Source organism: Zootoca vivipara, chromosome 15 (assembly GCF_965207765.1).
Source record: "Zootoca vivipara chromosome 15, rZooViv2.hap1.1, whole genome shotgun sequence".
NCBI classification, from domain to species: Eukaryota; Metazoa; Chordata; class Lepidosauria; order Squamata; family Lacertidae; genus Zootoca; species Zootoca vivipara.
Genome location: NC_142598.1, coordinates 7,328,458 through 7,345,263, shown reverse-complemented (window position 1 = coordinate 7,345,263; position 16,806 = coordinate 7,328,458). Strand labels below are relative to the sequence as shown.

Below are 16,806 nucleotides of genomic sequence, written 5' to 3'. Positions count from 1 at the left end.
CGAAGTGCTCCCGCAGGTCCACAGGCAAATGAAGCCTGGTGTGTGCCCTTCTAACAGGAAAGGGAAAATAAGTGGTGCTTTCCCCTATTCTCTGTGGCCCTCCAGGTGCTGTTGGGCTACCTGTTCCCATCATCCCTTACTGGCTAGGACTGGTGGGAATTGGAACCCAACAGCATCGGAAAGGGCTCCCCTCCCCCAGTTTAAGCATACAGCTTATAGACCCCTGCCACAGACAAAGGCCTGCATGGTCCAATTTCAAGCTGCAGAAGGCTGCGGGGTTTTGGCCCAATGTTCAGCTTCCCAAGAACCTCCCTTTGCATTTAAATTAAAAGCAAGTTTCCAGCCCCCCTGGTGCAATTGACAGCGTGTGGGCAATGCTTGCTTAAATCTTAAGAGGCGTAACTGAATTCCCAGCATTCAGGGGGGTCCTCAGTGCCTTGAAAGCTACTTCCTGTCTCTCCATAAACGACAGAAGCAGAACAAACTATGCAAAGCTGTAGAAGCTGCAAAATCTAAATCAACAGAGGAAGTTATACAATGCAAATATGCTTTATTTGCATAGGTTTGTGCATGGCCCAGAGTTCCAGTTTTCTTATGGAAGACCTTTTTTTTAAAATTGGCACAAAATGCACACAGCCCAGCAACTATGTCAGAAGTGCCGAAAGGGTGGGTACAGCATGCAAGGGTTGATAAGTGAGAGGTTGGGGGGGGTCTGTGAGCTGATGAAGGCTGCAGTGAGTGGGGAAGTGTTCGTTCCTACTGGAACAGCGACAGATGGGTCCTGTTGTCTTCAGGGACCGGACGGCCTTGATCAGGATGCGGCCTGCCAGGACAGGCCGGTCCGATGGAAGGGGAGCGGTTCTGTGCAAGGGCGGGTGGATACAGCATGAAAGACAGACAAGCCAAGATGCTGTCAAGCAGGATGGGCGGTTTGTAGTGAGAAGCCCAGTGCCCCTGGGGGCAGGGAGTGAGTGGGCTGAGGTGCCAGGCTCAAAGTGGGATGCCGTTCCTATGGGGTTAGTGGTGTGCCTGCTGGTTATGCGCAGGGGGGGGGCGAGAGGAGGAGGGCCGTACCTGTGGGGATAATGACGGACAGCGCAGTAGCTGAGGCAGATTTGATGACTTTGCCCCCTGTGCGGGAGCTGCGCTTCTCAGCCGTGGAGTCCCCTGAGAGCTGTTGGTGGCGGGCCCGGCGCAGCACCAAGTCATTGGTGGCTTTGGGGGCTGATGGGTCCAGCTCCTTTGGGGGCTGTAGCTCACCCGCTTTTGATTTATTGCCTATTGGGGAGGGGAGAGAGAGGGGTGATGACTCAAGCCCTACATCAGAGGACCACACGCCAGGGGTCCCCGCCTTCAAACAAGGAGCACAGAGCAGAGGGGGCCGCGGCAGGGACTGTCCAAACCCCCAGCCACCCGAGAGGATAACAAACACAATGCCCAAAGATTTTTCCTTTCCTCATCACACAGACAGCAGACCCGAGCACCAGGCAGGGTGACTCTGCCTGCCTAGGCCTTCTCAAGGTGAAGCCGAGGAAATGGGGTTGCGCCCCAGCAGAGCTCGGAGGCCTAGGGCCAAGCCCCAGCATGCCCGCCAAACTCTCACAACTGATGCGAGAAAAGGACCTCTTGGTAAGTGCTACTGATGCACACCTGATATCACAATTGCCAAGCTGCCTGTCCTCAGTTTTGTGGACTGCATCAAGGTGCTGAAGCCATGCAATTTGATGCTTGGGCTGCAAGGCTCTGCAAGGAATCACTGCCCTTTCCCTTTCCCTATTAGACATGGGTAACACCTAGGATGCCATGCAAAGGGATGGCTCTGCCCGCCCCCTGGGCATCTTACCCCCTCCAAGAGCACCAGGTGAGGGCTTGTTAAAATCACCAAGAGTCAGATAAAGGCTATGCCTGGCAACCTTGTTTTAGTACAGTATGCCAGCAGTAGAGGAACCTTTCAGTCTGATCCTACGCACACCTGGGCTGACAAGGCTCTCGCCATTTTATAAAAATATAATAATAATAATTTATTATTTATACCCCGCCCATCTGGCTGGGTTTCCCCAGCCACTCTGGGCGGCTTCCAACAGAAAGATAAAACACAATAATCTATTAAACATTAAAAGCCTCCCTGAACAAGGCTGCCTTCAGGTGTCTTCTAAAAGTCTGGTAGTTGTTTTCCTCTTTGACATCTGTTGGGAGGGCGTTCCACAGGGCAGGTGCCACCACCGAGAAGGCCCTCTGCCTAGTTCCCTGCAACTTGGCTTCTCGCAATGAGGGATCTGCCAGAAGGCCCTCGGTGCTGGACCTTAGTGTCCGGGCAGAATGATGGAGGTGGAGACGTTCCTTCAGGTATACTGGACCGAGGCCATTTAGGGCTTTAAAGGTCAGCACCAACACTTTGAATTGTGCTCAGAAACGTACTGGGAGCCAATGTAGATCTTTCAAGACCGGTGTTATGTGGTCTTGGCGGCCGCTCCCAGTCACCAGTCTAGCTGCCGCATTCTGGATTAGTGGTAGTTTCCGAGTCACCTTCAAGGGTAGCCCCACGTAGAGCGCATTGCAGTAGTCCAAGCGGGAGATAACTAGAGCATGCACCACTCTTGCTAGACAGTCTGCAGGCAGGTAGGGTCTCAGCCTGCGTACCAGATGGAGCTGATAGACAGCTGCCCTGGACACAGAATTGACCTGTGCCTCCATGGACAGCTGTGAGTCCAAAATGACTCCCAGGCTGCACACCTGGTCCTTCAGGGGCACAGTTACCCCATTCAGGACCAGGGAATCCTCCACACCTGCCCGCCTCCTGTCCCCCACGATTTTAGGGTTTTCTGCAGCCTCGCAAGCTCTGACATACATGGGGAAAGCCCAGCTTCCAACCAAACTTCTTGGCAGATATTACTAGAATAGAAATAACTGCTGCATTTGCTCTTTTTGGAAATCTCAGGATTTGCTAGAGCCTTTGAGAACTTGTAGCAGACATGTTCTCTTCCTGGGGTAGAATCAGGGTAGGCAACCCAAGCACTGAGGGACAGAGGGGGGGGCTTGTTGTGTGCAATAATAATAACAACAATAATTTCTTATTTATATCCCACCCATCTGGCTGGGTTTCCCCAGCCACTCTGCAAAAAGGGAGACAGCCGATAGCGGCATATGCAGCTTGGTAGGCTCTTAGTAAATCTGCCCGCAACCACCAGATTTTATTCATAGCATTGCACTCCTGCTAGTAGCCCCAATCTAGTGCCGGAATCTATTTGGGGGGAAAGAGAGGAGGATGTGCATCGGCTCTGGGTAAGGGGAGTGTGCAACCTCTAAAAAACCAAATTGCAAAAAAAGCATGCCTCCTCCCGAATAAAGTAGTTTGGGAGGAAAAAAATTAAAGAAGCAGAGGGGCAAGGTTGCAGGGAAGGGGCAGCCACCCCCCCTTTTTTGCTTTTGTTTTAAAGGTGCTTCATGGGTGCCCTCCTCCCTCCTATGGCACCATGGGGTGGGACTTCACCTCCAACAATAAAAGGGTTGCAAAATGACACTGGCGGAGGCAGGAAGAGAGTTGTGTCACCCGTTGCCACAGAGCTATTCCCATAATCATGAAGCAACTGTCTCACACAGAGTGGGAGGCAGATGGATCCGACCCATAAGTCACAACCCACCCGGAAATCTTCCTGCACAAGCCCACTGAAATTACTGGAGGCTGTGTGCAAGAATGGAATCGGTTGCAAAGTGATCGGCTGAAGGGCCTGCACCAAAGACACATTGCAATGGATGTGTTATCGGGAGATTTGTGCAGTGGTGGTGGTTAGGAAGGTTCGAGTTTTTCCAGCAACAAAGCCTTGCGGCCCTGAATGTCGGGAGATTGCAATTTCCTGGCAATTGATGGGAGAACAGACGTTTGCATCCTCTGCAACCACTGCATTGTGCAATGCCTACCAGAAAGGTCCCAAGAGGCTAACTGTACACTTGAGATTTGCCTTAGAAGCAAGATACTTGGATCTGCCAAGGGGTGATTTAAGGGATCTGGGGTGCACTGCTCCCTGCTCCCTAGGGATGTGTGGTCTCTGAGCCAGGCTGCATCTCCTCACCAGAGGCTGGAAGGGAGAGGACTTTGGCTTCACAAAACAGATGTCAAAAGGGAGGCGACGTACCAAGAATCTGTTCAGACTGTAAGAGGCACATCTCATGTAAACAGCAGACTGGGCCGCCGACTATGGCATCTCCCCTTCAGCTGCCAGAGTGAGGGCTTTCAGCAAGAGGCCATTACTCACCTGCCTCAGTCTCCACAGGGGCAGGACTCTGCCCAGCCTCTCCTGCTGCCCCTTCCTTGCCCTCCTTGCCTTCGACCTGGGGCGTGGACCCCGGGGGCCCGTTTTCCGCAGGAGCCTTTGCAGGCCCCTTGCCAAGACTCTCGTTGTCGGTTTCCAGGGGCACAGCAAAACGGCTGGTGTCCATCAGGGCCGAAAAGCGCCGACGCGCACCCAGCGGGGGGCTGGAATCGCTCTCGGTGTAGGACGACTCCGAGGCTGAGAGCCGCTTCCTGAGAGACAGAAAACAAGCAAGATGGCTCACCCCTCCCACCCCAAACACCTGAGGCCATGTCCAAAATGCCAGGTGCTTCAGGATTGCAACTCTAATCACCCCTTTCCACTGGCCACACTGGCTGGGGCTGGTGGGAGTTGGAATCCAAGAGCCTCTGGAAGGTCACAGGTTCCCCCAGTTCAGAAGTGAATCTTCAGTGGATTCAGTTGCAATAAGTGAGGAGACGTTTTAATTGTTAGGGCTGCAACTTAAGAGCACAGGGGTGGTGGTGGTGGTGGGAAATAAATGCCTAAAGCAGGCATCCCCAAACTGCGGCCCTCCAGATGTTTTGGCCTACAACTCCCATGATCCCTAGCTAACAGGACCAGTGGTCAGGGATGATGGGAATTGTAGTCCAAAACATCTGGAGGGCCGAAGTTTGGGGATGCCTGGCCTAAAGTGTTACATTTTGCACTGAGAGCAATCCAGTTGTACCTTGGATCCTGAACGCCTTGCGAGTCAAACGCTTTGGCTCCCGAACGCCACAAACCCGGGAGTGTTCTGGTTTGCGAACATTCTTTGGAACCCGAATGTCTGACGTGGCTTCCAATTGGCTGCAGGAGCTTCCTGCAGCCAACTGGACGCCATGCCTTGGTTTCTGAACATTTTGGAAGTCGAACGGACTTCCAGAACAGATTCCGTTTGACTTCCGAGGTACCACTGTACAGGTACTATAATAGGGAATGAAAAAGAACTTTAAAATATTATCTTCCCTCCTAAGAACGGGAGAAAGCAATTGCTTGTTGAACTTTATGTCATCCTGTACTTTAGTCCGTGCCTCACTTATATTGCACCTACACCGAGGTTTCGGTAATTCAGAAATGCATTTACATTTAAGTTCAGTCAGTAGAACATGAGACTTAATCTCAGGGTTGTGAGTTCAAGCCTCATGTAGGGAAATAGATTCCAGCATTGGTGGTGGGGTTGAACTAGATGTTCCTCACAGTCTCTTCTAACACTACAATTCTGTGATTCTGGGAACAGCTGATTAATGTACTAGTTAGACAGATGGCGTCTGCTTTCTAAGCATCTTATATACAGTTGATATTTCTAGTTTTCTTTGCTAAGTCCTCAGGCCATATGGAAAAGTGCAGGACTAAAAGCAGCTAGCGTCTGCCAGGGACCAGAGCATAGCTGCCAAGTCTCCCGTATTCCCCGGGAAACCCCCGTTTTTCCAGCCGTTTCCCGCTGGCAGCCCGGATTTTAAAAAAACCTGTAAATCCCCTGGATTCTTACCGGCCCGGGAAGGTTCCTTCTGCACATGTCTGGAGTCTCTGGACATGCGCGGAAGCGATTTCTGGTGCTGCGGCCATTTTGGAAATGGGCAGAGCATGCGTAGAAGCGACTTCCGGGGCTGCTCTGCCCAGTTCCAAAATGGCCGCAGCGCGACTTCCGGTGCGCGACGCTTTTTCAATCTGGGAGTTGGCACCTATGGACCAGAGGTCGGTGCCAGATCCCTGGAATATCCACATTTGCCTCTCAGAGCGGGAGTGAGAGCTCCTCTTCCAAGTGTCCTCAGCCTCCTCCAGGTCTGGGGGCTGAAGAACAAAAGCCACAGCTGTTATCGCACAGGGTGGAGACTCACATTTCAGGGGAGGTGGTGCGCCAGCTTTTCTCTCGAAGGGTGAAGCTGCCTAAGCTTTCCCTTTTGCTGAGCTTCTCATCTTTGTGTTTGTTGCTCTGGTCCCTCTTGGTGACGCCTGGAGTCTTCTGCTCATGCTGGGATAGGTGCTCCATGCTGCTGTACACCTGTATTGGGGGACGGGGCGGCAAAGGCCAGAAGGGTGAGAAATAGTACAGCAGCGGGCTATAAGGAGCCGCTTTATTGCTTATGTATTTACTTTCCTTATTTATAGACTGTTTTCCACTACAGATGGCCGCAAAGCAGTTGACCCAACCATCCACAAAACAATCCATCAATCATTCATGCAGTACTAAAAACACAGGTGAAAACGTAAGTTTAATTAATTAGGCAATAAACTTGCCCCCGACGACACACACTCAGAAGCATGTTGTGTGGAGGATATAACAACAACAACAACAACAACACACAGCACCCAGAGCTTTCTAAGGCATTCTTTGGTATCTGTAAGTGGGATTTTGAATGGTTCCTCAGTTGCCAAGAATTAACACATAGCACTGGTGTGCTCTTAAACCTTCCCCCATCCTTCAGTTCTCCACAGAAAACCCCCCACTGCCCACAAGGTGATTTCAAGTGCAGTGGTACCTGTACTTACGAATGACTCGACTTACGAATGTTTCTACTTACGAATGGAGCTCGTCCGCCATCTTGGATTTGGTTTAGATAGGATTTTTTCTACTTACGAATTTTTAGATGGAGTTGCTTCGACTTACAAATTTTTTCTCCCAATGCATTTTTTCGACTTACGAATGTGCGTTTGGAACGCATTAAATTCGTAAGTAGAGGTACCACTGTATATATTTTTCATCAGTGAGGGTTACTGCTGGTTTCAGATCCTATACCACGGGTGCTGGGAATAGTCTTAGAAAGGTTTGAGTGTGCAGATCTGGCCAATGTAGGAAACTTTAAGCATCCCTTCTTTCGGCCAATCTTTGCCTGAAAATACCCACCCAGCCACCCATCCATTAGCTCAACAAACACATGGCTTGGAAACCATAGTTCTGCACACTTAAGTGAGTAAGTTTGCACAAGGCTGGGCTGCTGCTGACAATCTCCTATCCACACACACATTTTGCCTCCCTATAGAGATGCACTATGAAGATAGCCCAATACATTTACTGGCTACCTATCCCCAACATACGCCTTCAAATCCCCACTCCTCATTGCACTCAGCTCCCAAACACATTTTGCTAATGGCAGGCTGATGGTAAGGAGAAGAATGAAGAAGACAACAGCAGCATTTCACAGAGCAATTAAAAGTATTTATAGCATTTCACATACATTGTCTTAGTAATCCTTACAGCAACCCTGCCAAGTAGGCCAGTAACAATATCCTCCTTTATTTGCAGAAAGAAAGAGAGGCGACAGAGAGGGAAGTGGCTAGGGACACTTGTGACCATGAGGCTGAGGTGAGATTTAAACTCTGGGCTTCTGAGCGCACACTCTATATTAACCACGGCACCAGTGCTAAACAACAGCAACAATTCAAATTAAATGCAGTCAGTGAGGACTCTCACCTTGCTGAACCTGGGAGAGCACGATGAAAACTGTCTTATTTCCACAGGTTCATCTTCAGTCGTGTCATCTTCATCATATGAGTTAATGTGGTGGTAACGATCAGAGCGAGCTGGAAAGAGGGAAACTATCTCATGGAAGCTGCGGGAGACCTAGGCAGCAGGATTGCTATTGAGCTGCCCACATTCCCTCTAAGCCTGGCCCCAAATGGCTACAGAAAGAGAAATATCACAGGGGCAGCGCCATTCCTGCACCCAAGTGAAACATCTCGTCATGAACAGGAAGGAAGCTTGGAAAAACAGAAGCAAAGCCCCACCAGGACAAGCAGCCTCTCCCTCTGAATCCCCCCCCACCCCAAAGATGAGCAGCATCCCCATGGCTGGGGAAACCCAGCCGGATGGGCGGGGTACAATTTATTATTATTATTATTATTATTATTATTATTATTATTATTATTATTATTATTAAAAAACAAACGAGAACCCTAGCATGTCCCCGTCATCTCCCAGAATTTCGCTGCCATTGTCACATATTGTCACAGTGTATTCAAATTTGAATTGTCAAATTGTGTTATTACTGCTATTATGGTTTTTGTTGTACAGTGGTACCTCGACTTACGAATAACTCTACTTACGAATGTTTCTACTTACAAACGGAGCTCCGTCCGCCATCTTGGATGCGGTTTAGATAGGATTTTTTCTACTTACGAATTTTTAGATAGGGTTGCTTCGACTTACGAATTTTTTCTCCCAATGCATTCCTATGGGATTCGACTTACACATTTTTTCGACTTACGAATGTGCGTTCAGACTTCATTAAATTCGTTAAGTTGAGGTACCACTGTATGTGTCTTTTGTGGTTGATGTTTGTATCAAAAAATCGATTAAATAATTTTTTTTTAAAAAAAAGAGCGGATAGGGAATCTTTTTTCAACCTGAGGATCAGATCCAAATTTGGCCCACCCTCCATGGACCATTTTTGACAGGTAGGTGGGGGGGGTGTCACCTACCTGTCAATCACATACAGTTGTATGGCATGGATGATAAAGATTTCAAGCCCAGAGCAGGCAGAGGCTTATCTCTGATCTTAGCCGCATGAACCAAACTAGGCAGGACATCAGATGCACCTTAGCATTTGGTGCATTACGTTTTAAGCATTTGTTTGTCAGGGACTGGGCAGAGGAGGAATGGGGGAAACAGCCTCCCGCAGCCTGACCCTCCCAGGGAGGAGGAAGAGGAAAACAGTATAGATTGACAACAGGGGTCTGAGGGAGGTCGCAGCTCAGAGGCAGATGAGGGGAAAAGTTGGGAAATAACGGGAGAGGAGGAGGCAGGACCGGAATGGCAGCTGGCTGACACGGTGTCTTTAGAAAGCATTCCAGACCCCCCCATCTCCCAGAACCTGGTGAGCCTTTAAAGTAGGAGAACTAAGAGCTCAAAGACACATAGCAGCACCCGTAGAGGAGACAATGAGAATGACGAATGAGGAAGTGGGAGATTCACTCAGGACAACGCCATTATTCAAGAGGCTGGGTTCTATAGCCTCTCTCTGTAATATTGAAATAAAAAAGGTCGGTAAGAAACTTTTCCTTGTCTTTATACTTTCCTGGACAGCCAGCTGGGAGCCACTGACAGCATCCTGACAGTGTTTGACATACATCTTTAAAAATAATAACAATACAATAGCAGTTGCAGTGGTGCGACTCTTTCACTGGAACACAGGACACTGCCTCCTACAGAGGCAACCACTGCTTCATAATGTTCCACACTCTCTACACTGACTGGCAGCAGCTCCCCCAGGGTTCCGGACAGGGGTTTCTCCCAGCTGAAAGTGCCAGTGTCTGGATTTAAGACCTTCTGCTTGCAGGCATTGCTCTGCCACTGAGTCGTGGCCCTTTTCTCCCCTGTGGTGGCCCTGGTGAAAATTATTCCCCTGAAGCTGATATTTGCAATGGAAATCCCCCACTGACGCCTTTTCGGTATGAAAGAAGGAAGGAGAAGGCCCTTATTAACATGAGCAATCTGGGATTAGCCGTTTCCAGCCTCACTCTTGTTTGTTAAAGGAAAACATTTGGGAGTGGGGAGAGAAAAAGAAAGGGGAATGTTAACACTTGCTGTCAAAGTAGCTGGTGTCTTCCTCAGACTCCAGGTGAGGGATGAATTCTGCTTTCTGCCTCAGAAGCCCGTTCCAGTCAAGATCTTTGAAAAATGCATGCTGTTTCACTTCGTAGGCGCCACCTGCAAAAACGCAAAGACCGAGGTCTTGCTGCCCTCTGCTGGACAACACCACCAATCCAACTGGACATGGTAAGAGGTGAGCTCTTTCCTAGAAACATGTGATTCTGCTGCTAGGTGGTGGTGGGTGGTGGGGCAACATCCTGAGCACTTAGGGAATGTTGACACAGACCCGCCAAGGCCACAGCTGGTCAACAGTTTGGTGTCCCAGGTGGCGACACCCCGGAAGAGGATCTAGAGATCTGGGGGCAGGACTATCCCTCCCCTCCTTCTGGATTGGATCACACTGAAGCCCCACCTAACTAGCTGCCCTGCACCCTGACCAACTGTCCTTACCTGCCCCCAGGCGGTGAAGAGGGTTGGTCTGCAGGAGGCAGGAGATGAGATCTTGAGCATCTGCTGGGAGGGCCTCCTCCCCTTCCGGCCACAAGATGTCATCTGAAAGCAAAAAGAAACAGAGAAGCTCTCGGTTAGGAAGGGTTAGAACGGTCTCCTCAATGTGTAGATTATTGTAACAGCTTTAATTGTTACTGGGAAATGGGCTCCTATGCCAAGCATCTTCCTAACTGGGAAAGCAGCTCACAGAGCCTATGAACCCAAAGCTCCACCTTAATGCTTCGCTCTGTTTCATGATACTCTCCTAAGGTTTTTATCCCCACCCTCCTCTCACCCCTCCGCTCACCTTGTGCAAGCCCGTGAGCAGGAGCAACTTAGCCACGCCTGGAGGAAATTCCAAGGCCAGCAAGTAACAATGTTCAAGCTCATAGCTGGATCACAGTGACCAAAACACACTTACCAGTGATGACTTGACCAAAGAGCTCCTCAGGGGTGTCTCCAAAGAATGGCACGCAGCCCACCAGGAACTCGTACAGGATGATTCCCATAGCCCACCAGTCCACTGGCTTCCCATAGCCTTGGCGAAGGATCACTTCGGGAGCAATGTATTCAGGGGTTCCACACACCTGCCAAGACACCCACCGTCCTTCAGCACAGAGATTGAATGACATCCTGGTAATGGCTGGGGAAACCCATACATATGGCAGCCCTACATGTTAGCTGTGACAACTGAGAAGGGCGTGACCTGCATTCCTATCAGAGTCCTGGGCTGGGTGCAGAGGTTTCAGACCCCTCTATCCATCCCAGGGCTGGGTATATAATTTTCACTTTGGCCGCCACCACCACCTGTGGGGTCTTGGGGGGGGGGTCAGAAAAGCTTCCACCAGGCCCCTGGGATGGAGGTTAAACACCCTAAGTCTACAGCAGGCATCCCCAAACTGCGGCCCTCCAGATGTTTTGGCCTACAACTCCCATGATCCCTAGCTAACAGGACCAGTGGTTGGGGAAGATGGGAGTTGTAGTCCAAAACATCTGGAGGGCCGAAGTTTGGGGGTGCCTGGTCTGCAGCTTTCCCCCCTCACATACACAATGGCAATGTGCCATGTCCTGCCTTCCTTCTAAAATACCAGAAGGCCTTTATTTGGTAAGAAAGGCTTCGTCCTGCTGACTGACAAGTTCTGATTTAAAGTCCATGCTGGGGTTTAAAAACAAGTCAACCAGGTGAGAGCTTCCAGCCAGCGGCAAGGGGTTTTTGTACTCTCTTATCACATACCTCCCTAAATATTTACCAAGTGGTCTGGCGGCACTGAAAACCCCCATAGCCAATGACTAACTGAGATTAAGGTCCTCTTACTTCTGCCGTTTGTATGTAAACACAATCAGAGAGGAGCAGAAAGAACTCCCCCGGATCAGCCTGATCTGCACCACAGGGCAGTGTTATATAGTCTCCCACACAATTTCAAAGGGACGTTTCAAATTCTGCCCCCTCCAGGGCCGGTGCACCCATTAAGGCAAACTAGGCCACTGCCTAGAGCACCAGAATGGAGGGGGCACTGAACAGCTCGCCCCCCGCTGCCCAGTGCTGCCTGGGGCCGCCTCCCGGAGGTGTGCAGGAAGTACGAACCTAGGGCTACCTTGCCGCGCCTCTCCTCTCAGCTATTCACTGGAGGCGGGCGAGCGAGCGGCAGCGGTAGTGGCAGCAAGCGCCCACAGCCGAAGCCTTCAGCTATGGGCGCTGCCGCCGCCCACCTGCTCGCCGAGGAGCCCCCAGCGTCCCCTCCACAGGCGGGAGGAGCGCGAGCCAAAAGGAGAGCTCAGCGCCCTCCCACCCACGGAGGGGATGCTGTGAGCTCCCGAGTGGCTGCAGTGAGCAAGCGGCGGCAGCGCTCGCAGCTGAAGCCTTCAGCTATGGGCGCTGCTGCCGCCGCCGCTCGCTCGCTGCAGCCGCCGCTGAGGAGCTCAAAGCGTACCCTCCACAGGCGGGAGGGTGCCGAGCTCCCCCCTTGGCCCGCGCTCCTCCCGCCAATGGAGGGGACGTAGGGGCATCAGCGGTGTTACGCATGCGTCATGACGCATGCACCTGGGGGGTGCCAGAAGCTGTTTTTGCCTAGGGCGCAAAAAGCCCTAGCACCGGCCCTGGCCCCCTCACCCACCCACAACGCTCCCCTCTCACGCACGCCACTTGGGTGCCCACCTGTTTGTCCAGGAACTCCCGGGCATCCTTCTCAATGTGGCCCTCATACAAGTTGGTGGTGAGGCTCATCAGTCCCATCTTGGAGAGACCGAAGTCCGTCAGCTTGATGTGCCCCATGGAAGTGATCAGCAGGCTGAGGAGAAAGCCGGAGAAGCAACCGTCAAGAGAGCTCAGACCACAGACACACTTTGCCCCCGCCCTCCCCACTTTTGGCAAAGGAACCCAGGGAATGTCAGCAAAGCATGCTGCTGCTGCTGCTGCTCTTCTCCCGGCAAGATAGGCCAGGAGAGACTCCGGCTCTCCGCTTCATACTTGTCGGGCTTTAGGTCACGGTGGACGATGCCATAGTTGTGCAGGTACTCCAGGGCAAGGACGGTCTCGGCAAAGTACATGCGGGCCATCTCCACAGGCAGTGCCCCTATGTTCTTCAGCAGGGTTGCACAGTCCCCGCCTGCTGGGAAAAGGGTGAAGCGGTTAGGGAGGCTGCTAGCAGGCCACTCATTTCGTATAGGGCAGGACGACTACTATTCTGTTCCTGTCCTTGATCAGAGCTTGCAGCCCTCCGGTGCCGTGCCGTTTGGAATGCCAAGAAGCACAGTCTGTAGAAGGGCAGGTACAAGGCTCAGATCCCTGTGCTGTGTTTAATACTAAAAGACCTAGGTGATCATTCGACTTGAGACTGGTTTAAAGACAGGTGTTTCCAATCTTGGTTGCTGAAAAAGCTAACAGGATGGTGGAAGCTCCTGTCAAGTACACAGGGACTCTGCTATCACTTACAATCCAAGCTTTCTTTGAAGCCGGAGACACAGTTGAGTAAAAGAGATGCTCTTGGGGTTTCCAGTAACATCACTGTCCTGACTAAAAGTAATGAAACCACTGGTTGAGGAGCTTGGGTGCTAATGAATTGAGAAGAGGAAGAAGAAGAAGAAGAAGAAGAAGAAGAAGAAGAAGAAGAAGAAGAAGAAGAAGAAGAAGAAGAAGAAGAAGAAGAAGAAGAAGAAGAAGAAGAAGAAGAATAGTAGTTTAGATTTGATATCCCGCTTTATCACTACCCGAAGGAGTCTCAAAGCGGCTAACATTCTCCTTTCCCTTCCTCCCCCACCACAAACACTCTGTGAGGTGGGTGGGGCTCAGAGACTTCAGAGAAGTGTGACTAGCCCAAGGTCACCCAGCAGCTGCATGTGGAGGAGCGGAGACGCGAACCCAGTTCCCCAGATTACGAGTCTGCCGCTCTTAACCACTATACCACACTGGCTCTCTCACAGGATCTGTTTGGGTGGCCAGGAAAGATGCTTTTCTCAACTTCTGAGCTATGTTTTTTAAATTTAATATATAAATTTAATAAATTATAATAATATAACAATAACTGGATATTTTTGTACAACAAAGGATGTGCACATTGTTTGCTCAAGGGTCTCTGATAACCACTGCTGCTCTCATAATGGGTTGTTTCCTGCAAGCTCACACATGGGATTTAATTTTCATATGGAACCTGAAAGCTGACTTGTGTGATACTGAGAGACCAGGGGGGTATCTGAGTCCCATCAGGAGTTCTGAGGCCGTGTACCTTCGACATATTCCATGACCATGCAGAGGTAGCGCTTGGTCTCAAAAGAACAGAACATGCTGACCACAAAGGGGTTTTCTGCAAAAGTCAAAATGTCGCGCTCCACAAAGGCCTGCTGGATCTGGTTGCGCAGGATGAGGTTTTGCTTGTTGATCTTCTTCATGGCAAAGCGCTGTCGGGTCTCTTTGTGCCGCACTAGATACACAGCTCTGTGAGAGGAGGCGGAGAAAGCAGAGGGGGTGTGCTCAGCAAGAGGCAGCCCCAACTCACAAATCACTTCTGGGAGACGTATTCTCCAAGAACACAGCAGAGAATGTAGGTGTATTGAGGGATCCTGATCCTCACTCTCTAAATACTAGACTCTCTCCCCTCTTTAAACAATGGGCTGGTAAACTAGCTTTTACCCAGAGCTTTTGGGAGGAGGCAGTGAGGCTTAGGTCTGCTCATATGTCCACTGCATCAACATTACACATCGTTGCAAACCCTTAAGGTGGCAAAAGATCTTGGGCCACCCTTGGGTGGGAAGCTGTCTGAGGATTGCGACCTGAAGAACACCCTGCTCCTGCATCGCCCTGCCTTCTCTGTGATGCCTTCTTCAGAACCCTTCCTCCAGGTGCCTCTGCTGCCTCAGTGTGAGGCAAGTAGCAAGAGGAAACAGGGCCTTCTTGGTGGTGTCCCACAACTGACACCATATGTGACAGCTGGTTTTAGGCAGATATGGGTGTGGCTTAAATGGGGCTCCCTGCTGTTCCTATACAAGTAAGGTTCCCTGTCAGCATCAATACGCTGACAGAGAGCCTGGCTAGGATGGGCTGCTGAGGGGGATGGAGGAAGCAGTTTGCATTCAAAAATGCTGGAGCAAGTGTCAATGCAAACCGCTTCCTTTGAGGAGAGAAAAATGCTCCACTTTCTCTCCAGAGGAAGCAGTTTAGATGCAAAGCATTCCCTCTACAAAGGGGGAAATGCTGTTTTAGAAATTGAGTATTTTGGATTCAAAATACGGCGCTTTGAATCCACATTGCTTCCTTTTGAGAGAGGGAGAAATGCTCAGTTCAATGATGTAGCATTTTCTCTCTCTCTCCAGGGCAAGCCTGTTTGAAGGTTTCCTTGGACCTGTGTAAAGTCGTTATGATGCCAGGTGATGGGCAGGTGGGTTGTTCCACGCAACTGCCAAACTTGTCCTGTGTGTGTGTATGTGTGTGTGTGTGTGTAATTTTGGAATCCTGCCCACTGAACAGATCCAGTTCCCTACACCATCTTACTATGACAGGAATTTACTGTTATTATTCTCCTTTCCATGTGATTGAAAAACCCTTCTAATTCTTCTTCTTTTTTTCCACGGGGTGTCTCCTGAACTTCCAAGCCTGGTCCATATGTTTCTCTATATCAAAGATCCTGCACCCCTCCACTATGATGCTCATAAAGAAACATGGGTTCCCCAACATGGATGATCGGAGCATAACGGTGCAATACTTTGAACTCAAAACCAGCTGAAACCGCCTACTCCTCCACTTTGGGAACAGCACCTTTGGGCCAGGTAAGGATTAGAACCAGGCCTGATTGGGTCCTGAAGGAGCAAACCAGAAGCAAGAGAGACCCTTCCATGCAGGGATATCCAAGGAGCTTGGGACCCGAGTCAGTTCACTCACCCATATGCCCCGTTGCTTATGAGTTTAATTGTTCCAAAGTCTCCTTCTCCCGGTGGCTTCTTTGGCTTTGGAGTAGTCCCACGGCTCTGTAATGGTAAGTAAATTGGGTGTGAGGGCATAAAGCAGCTCCTATGAAATCCAGCCACGCTAACTGAAGCCAACCCTATTGAGGACCCCTTCTTTACTAAGGTTAGAAGCAGTGCCGTACAGTGGAAAAAAGATTTTTTCCCCTATGGGAACAGTTTAGGGCCAGAGGCGCCAACTTGCAAGGGCAACTGGGGGCAGGGGGCGACGTCGGCGTTGTGAGTGTGACATCGCTATGTTGTGACGTTGCATGCTGAGCATCGCGCCTCCTTCCCAAGCCAGGCAGAAGCTTCCTGGGCTTTGGGAAGGAGGCGCCAGGCATCTGGCAGGATGCTGGAGCCCTGCTGCTTCCTTCCGAAAGTTGGGTGGTTCTTTGGGAAGGTGGCAGAAGGGCTCTTGGACCCTGTTGGAGCATCGCACCTCCCTATCCAAACCGGGCAGAAGCTTGCCGAGTTTTGAGAAGGAGGCACCAGGCGTTAATACTTTTAATACTCTAATTTACCCGGAACATTTAGGGGAAACTAGCCTAGTCACTGACCGCACACCACTGGTTTGGAGTGCAGTTGTGTCAGGCATATGACAGACTGTGAACACAGAAGAAGAAGAAGAAGAGTTTGGATTTGATATCCCGCTTTATCACTACCCGAAGGAGTCTCAAAGCGGCTAACAATCTCCTTTCCCTTCCTCCCCCACAACAAACACTCTGTGAGGTGAGTGAGGCTGAGAGACTTCAAAGAAGTGTGACTAGCCCAAGGTCACCCAGCAGCTGCATGTGGAGGAGCAGAGACACGAACCCGGTTCCCCAGATTACGAGTCTACCGCTCTTAACCACCACACCACACTGGCTCCACACAGTTAACACTGGTACCAGAAAATTGGTAGAGAGCCACTCTGAAACTGAACGGGCATAGCCCATTTAGTTCCATTTATAGATGCAAAAAAACCAGAGCCAAAAGCACAAACGTAAGATGGGGCAATCCCTGGCTATGCAACGGCGCTATGGGTTTAATGATGAACCTTGC

At 50.5% G+C, this 16,806-nt stretch overlaps 1 protein-coding gene and 1 long non-coding RNA gene across 4 annotated transcripts in view; one reads left to right on the top strand and one right to left on the bottom strand.

Annotated features, from left to right (window-relative positions):
* MAST1 (microtubule associated serine/threonine kinase 1) overlaps positions 1–16,806 on the bottom strand; it is a 97,895-nt gene that overhangs the window by 3,234 nt on the left and 77,855 nt on the right. For 2 of the 3 annotated variants that reach the window (XM_035140889.3, XM_035140885.3), the window contains 11 exons: positions 15,701–15,786; positions 14,052–14,260; positions 12,797–12,935; positions 12,485–12,617; positions 10,751–10,916; positions 10,291–10,392; positions 9,835–9,957; positions 7,723–7,832; positions 6,149–6,312; positions 4,254–4,522; positions 1,075–1,278 (listed from right to left, as the gene is read on the bottom strand). In XM_035140889.3, coding sequence (XP_034996780.3) covers positions 1,075–1,278; positions 4,254–4,522; positions 6,149–6,312; positions 7,723–7,832; positions 9,835–9,957; positions 10,291–10,392; positions 10,751–10,916; positions 12,485–12,617; positions 12,797–12,935; positions 14,052–14,260; positions 15,701–15,786 — 1,705 coding nt within the window. The remainder of the gene's footprint in view (positions 1–1,074; positions 1,279–4,253; positions 4,523–6,148; positions 6,313–7,722; positions 7,833–9,834; positions 9,958–10,290; positions 10,393–10,750; positions 10,917–12,484; positions 12,618–12,796; positions 12,936–14,051; positions 14,261–15,700; positions 15,787–16,806) is intronic. The other variant, XM_035140888.3, reaches the window with a different exon arrangement.
* LOC118097721 (uncharacterized) lies at positions 1,274–15,747 on the top strand. Its single transcript, XR_015947357.1, has 5 exons — positions 1,274–1,629; positions 6,420–6,517; positions 7,555–7,614; positions 7,770–10,033; positions 15,415–15,747. It is a non-coding gene; the product is annotated as an uncharacterized LOC118097721 (long non-coding RNA).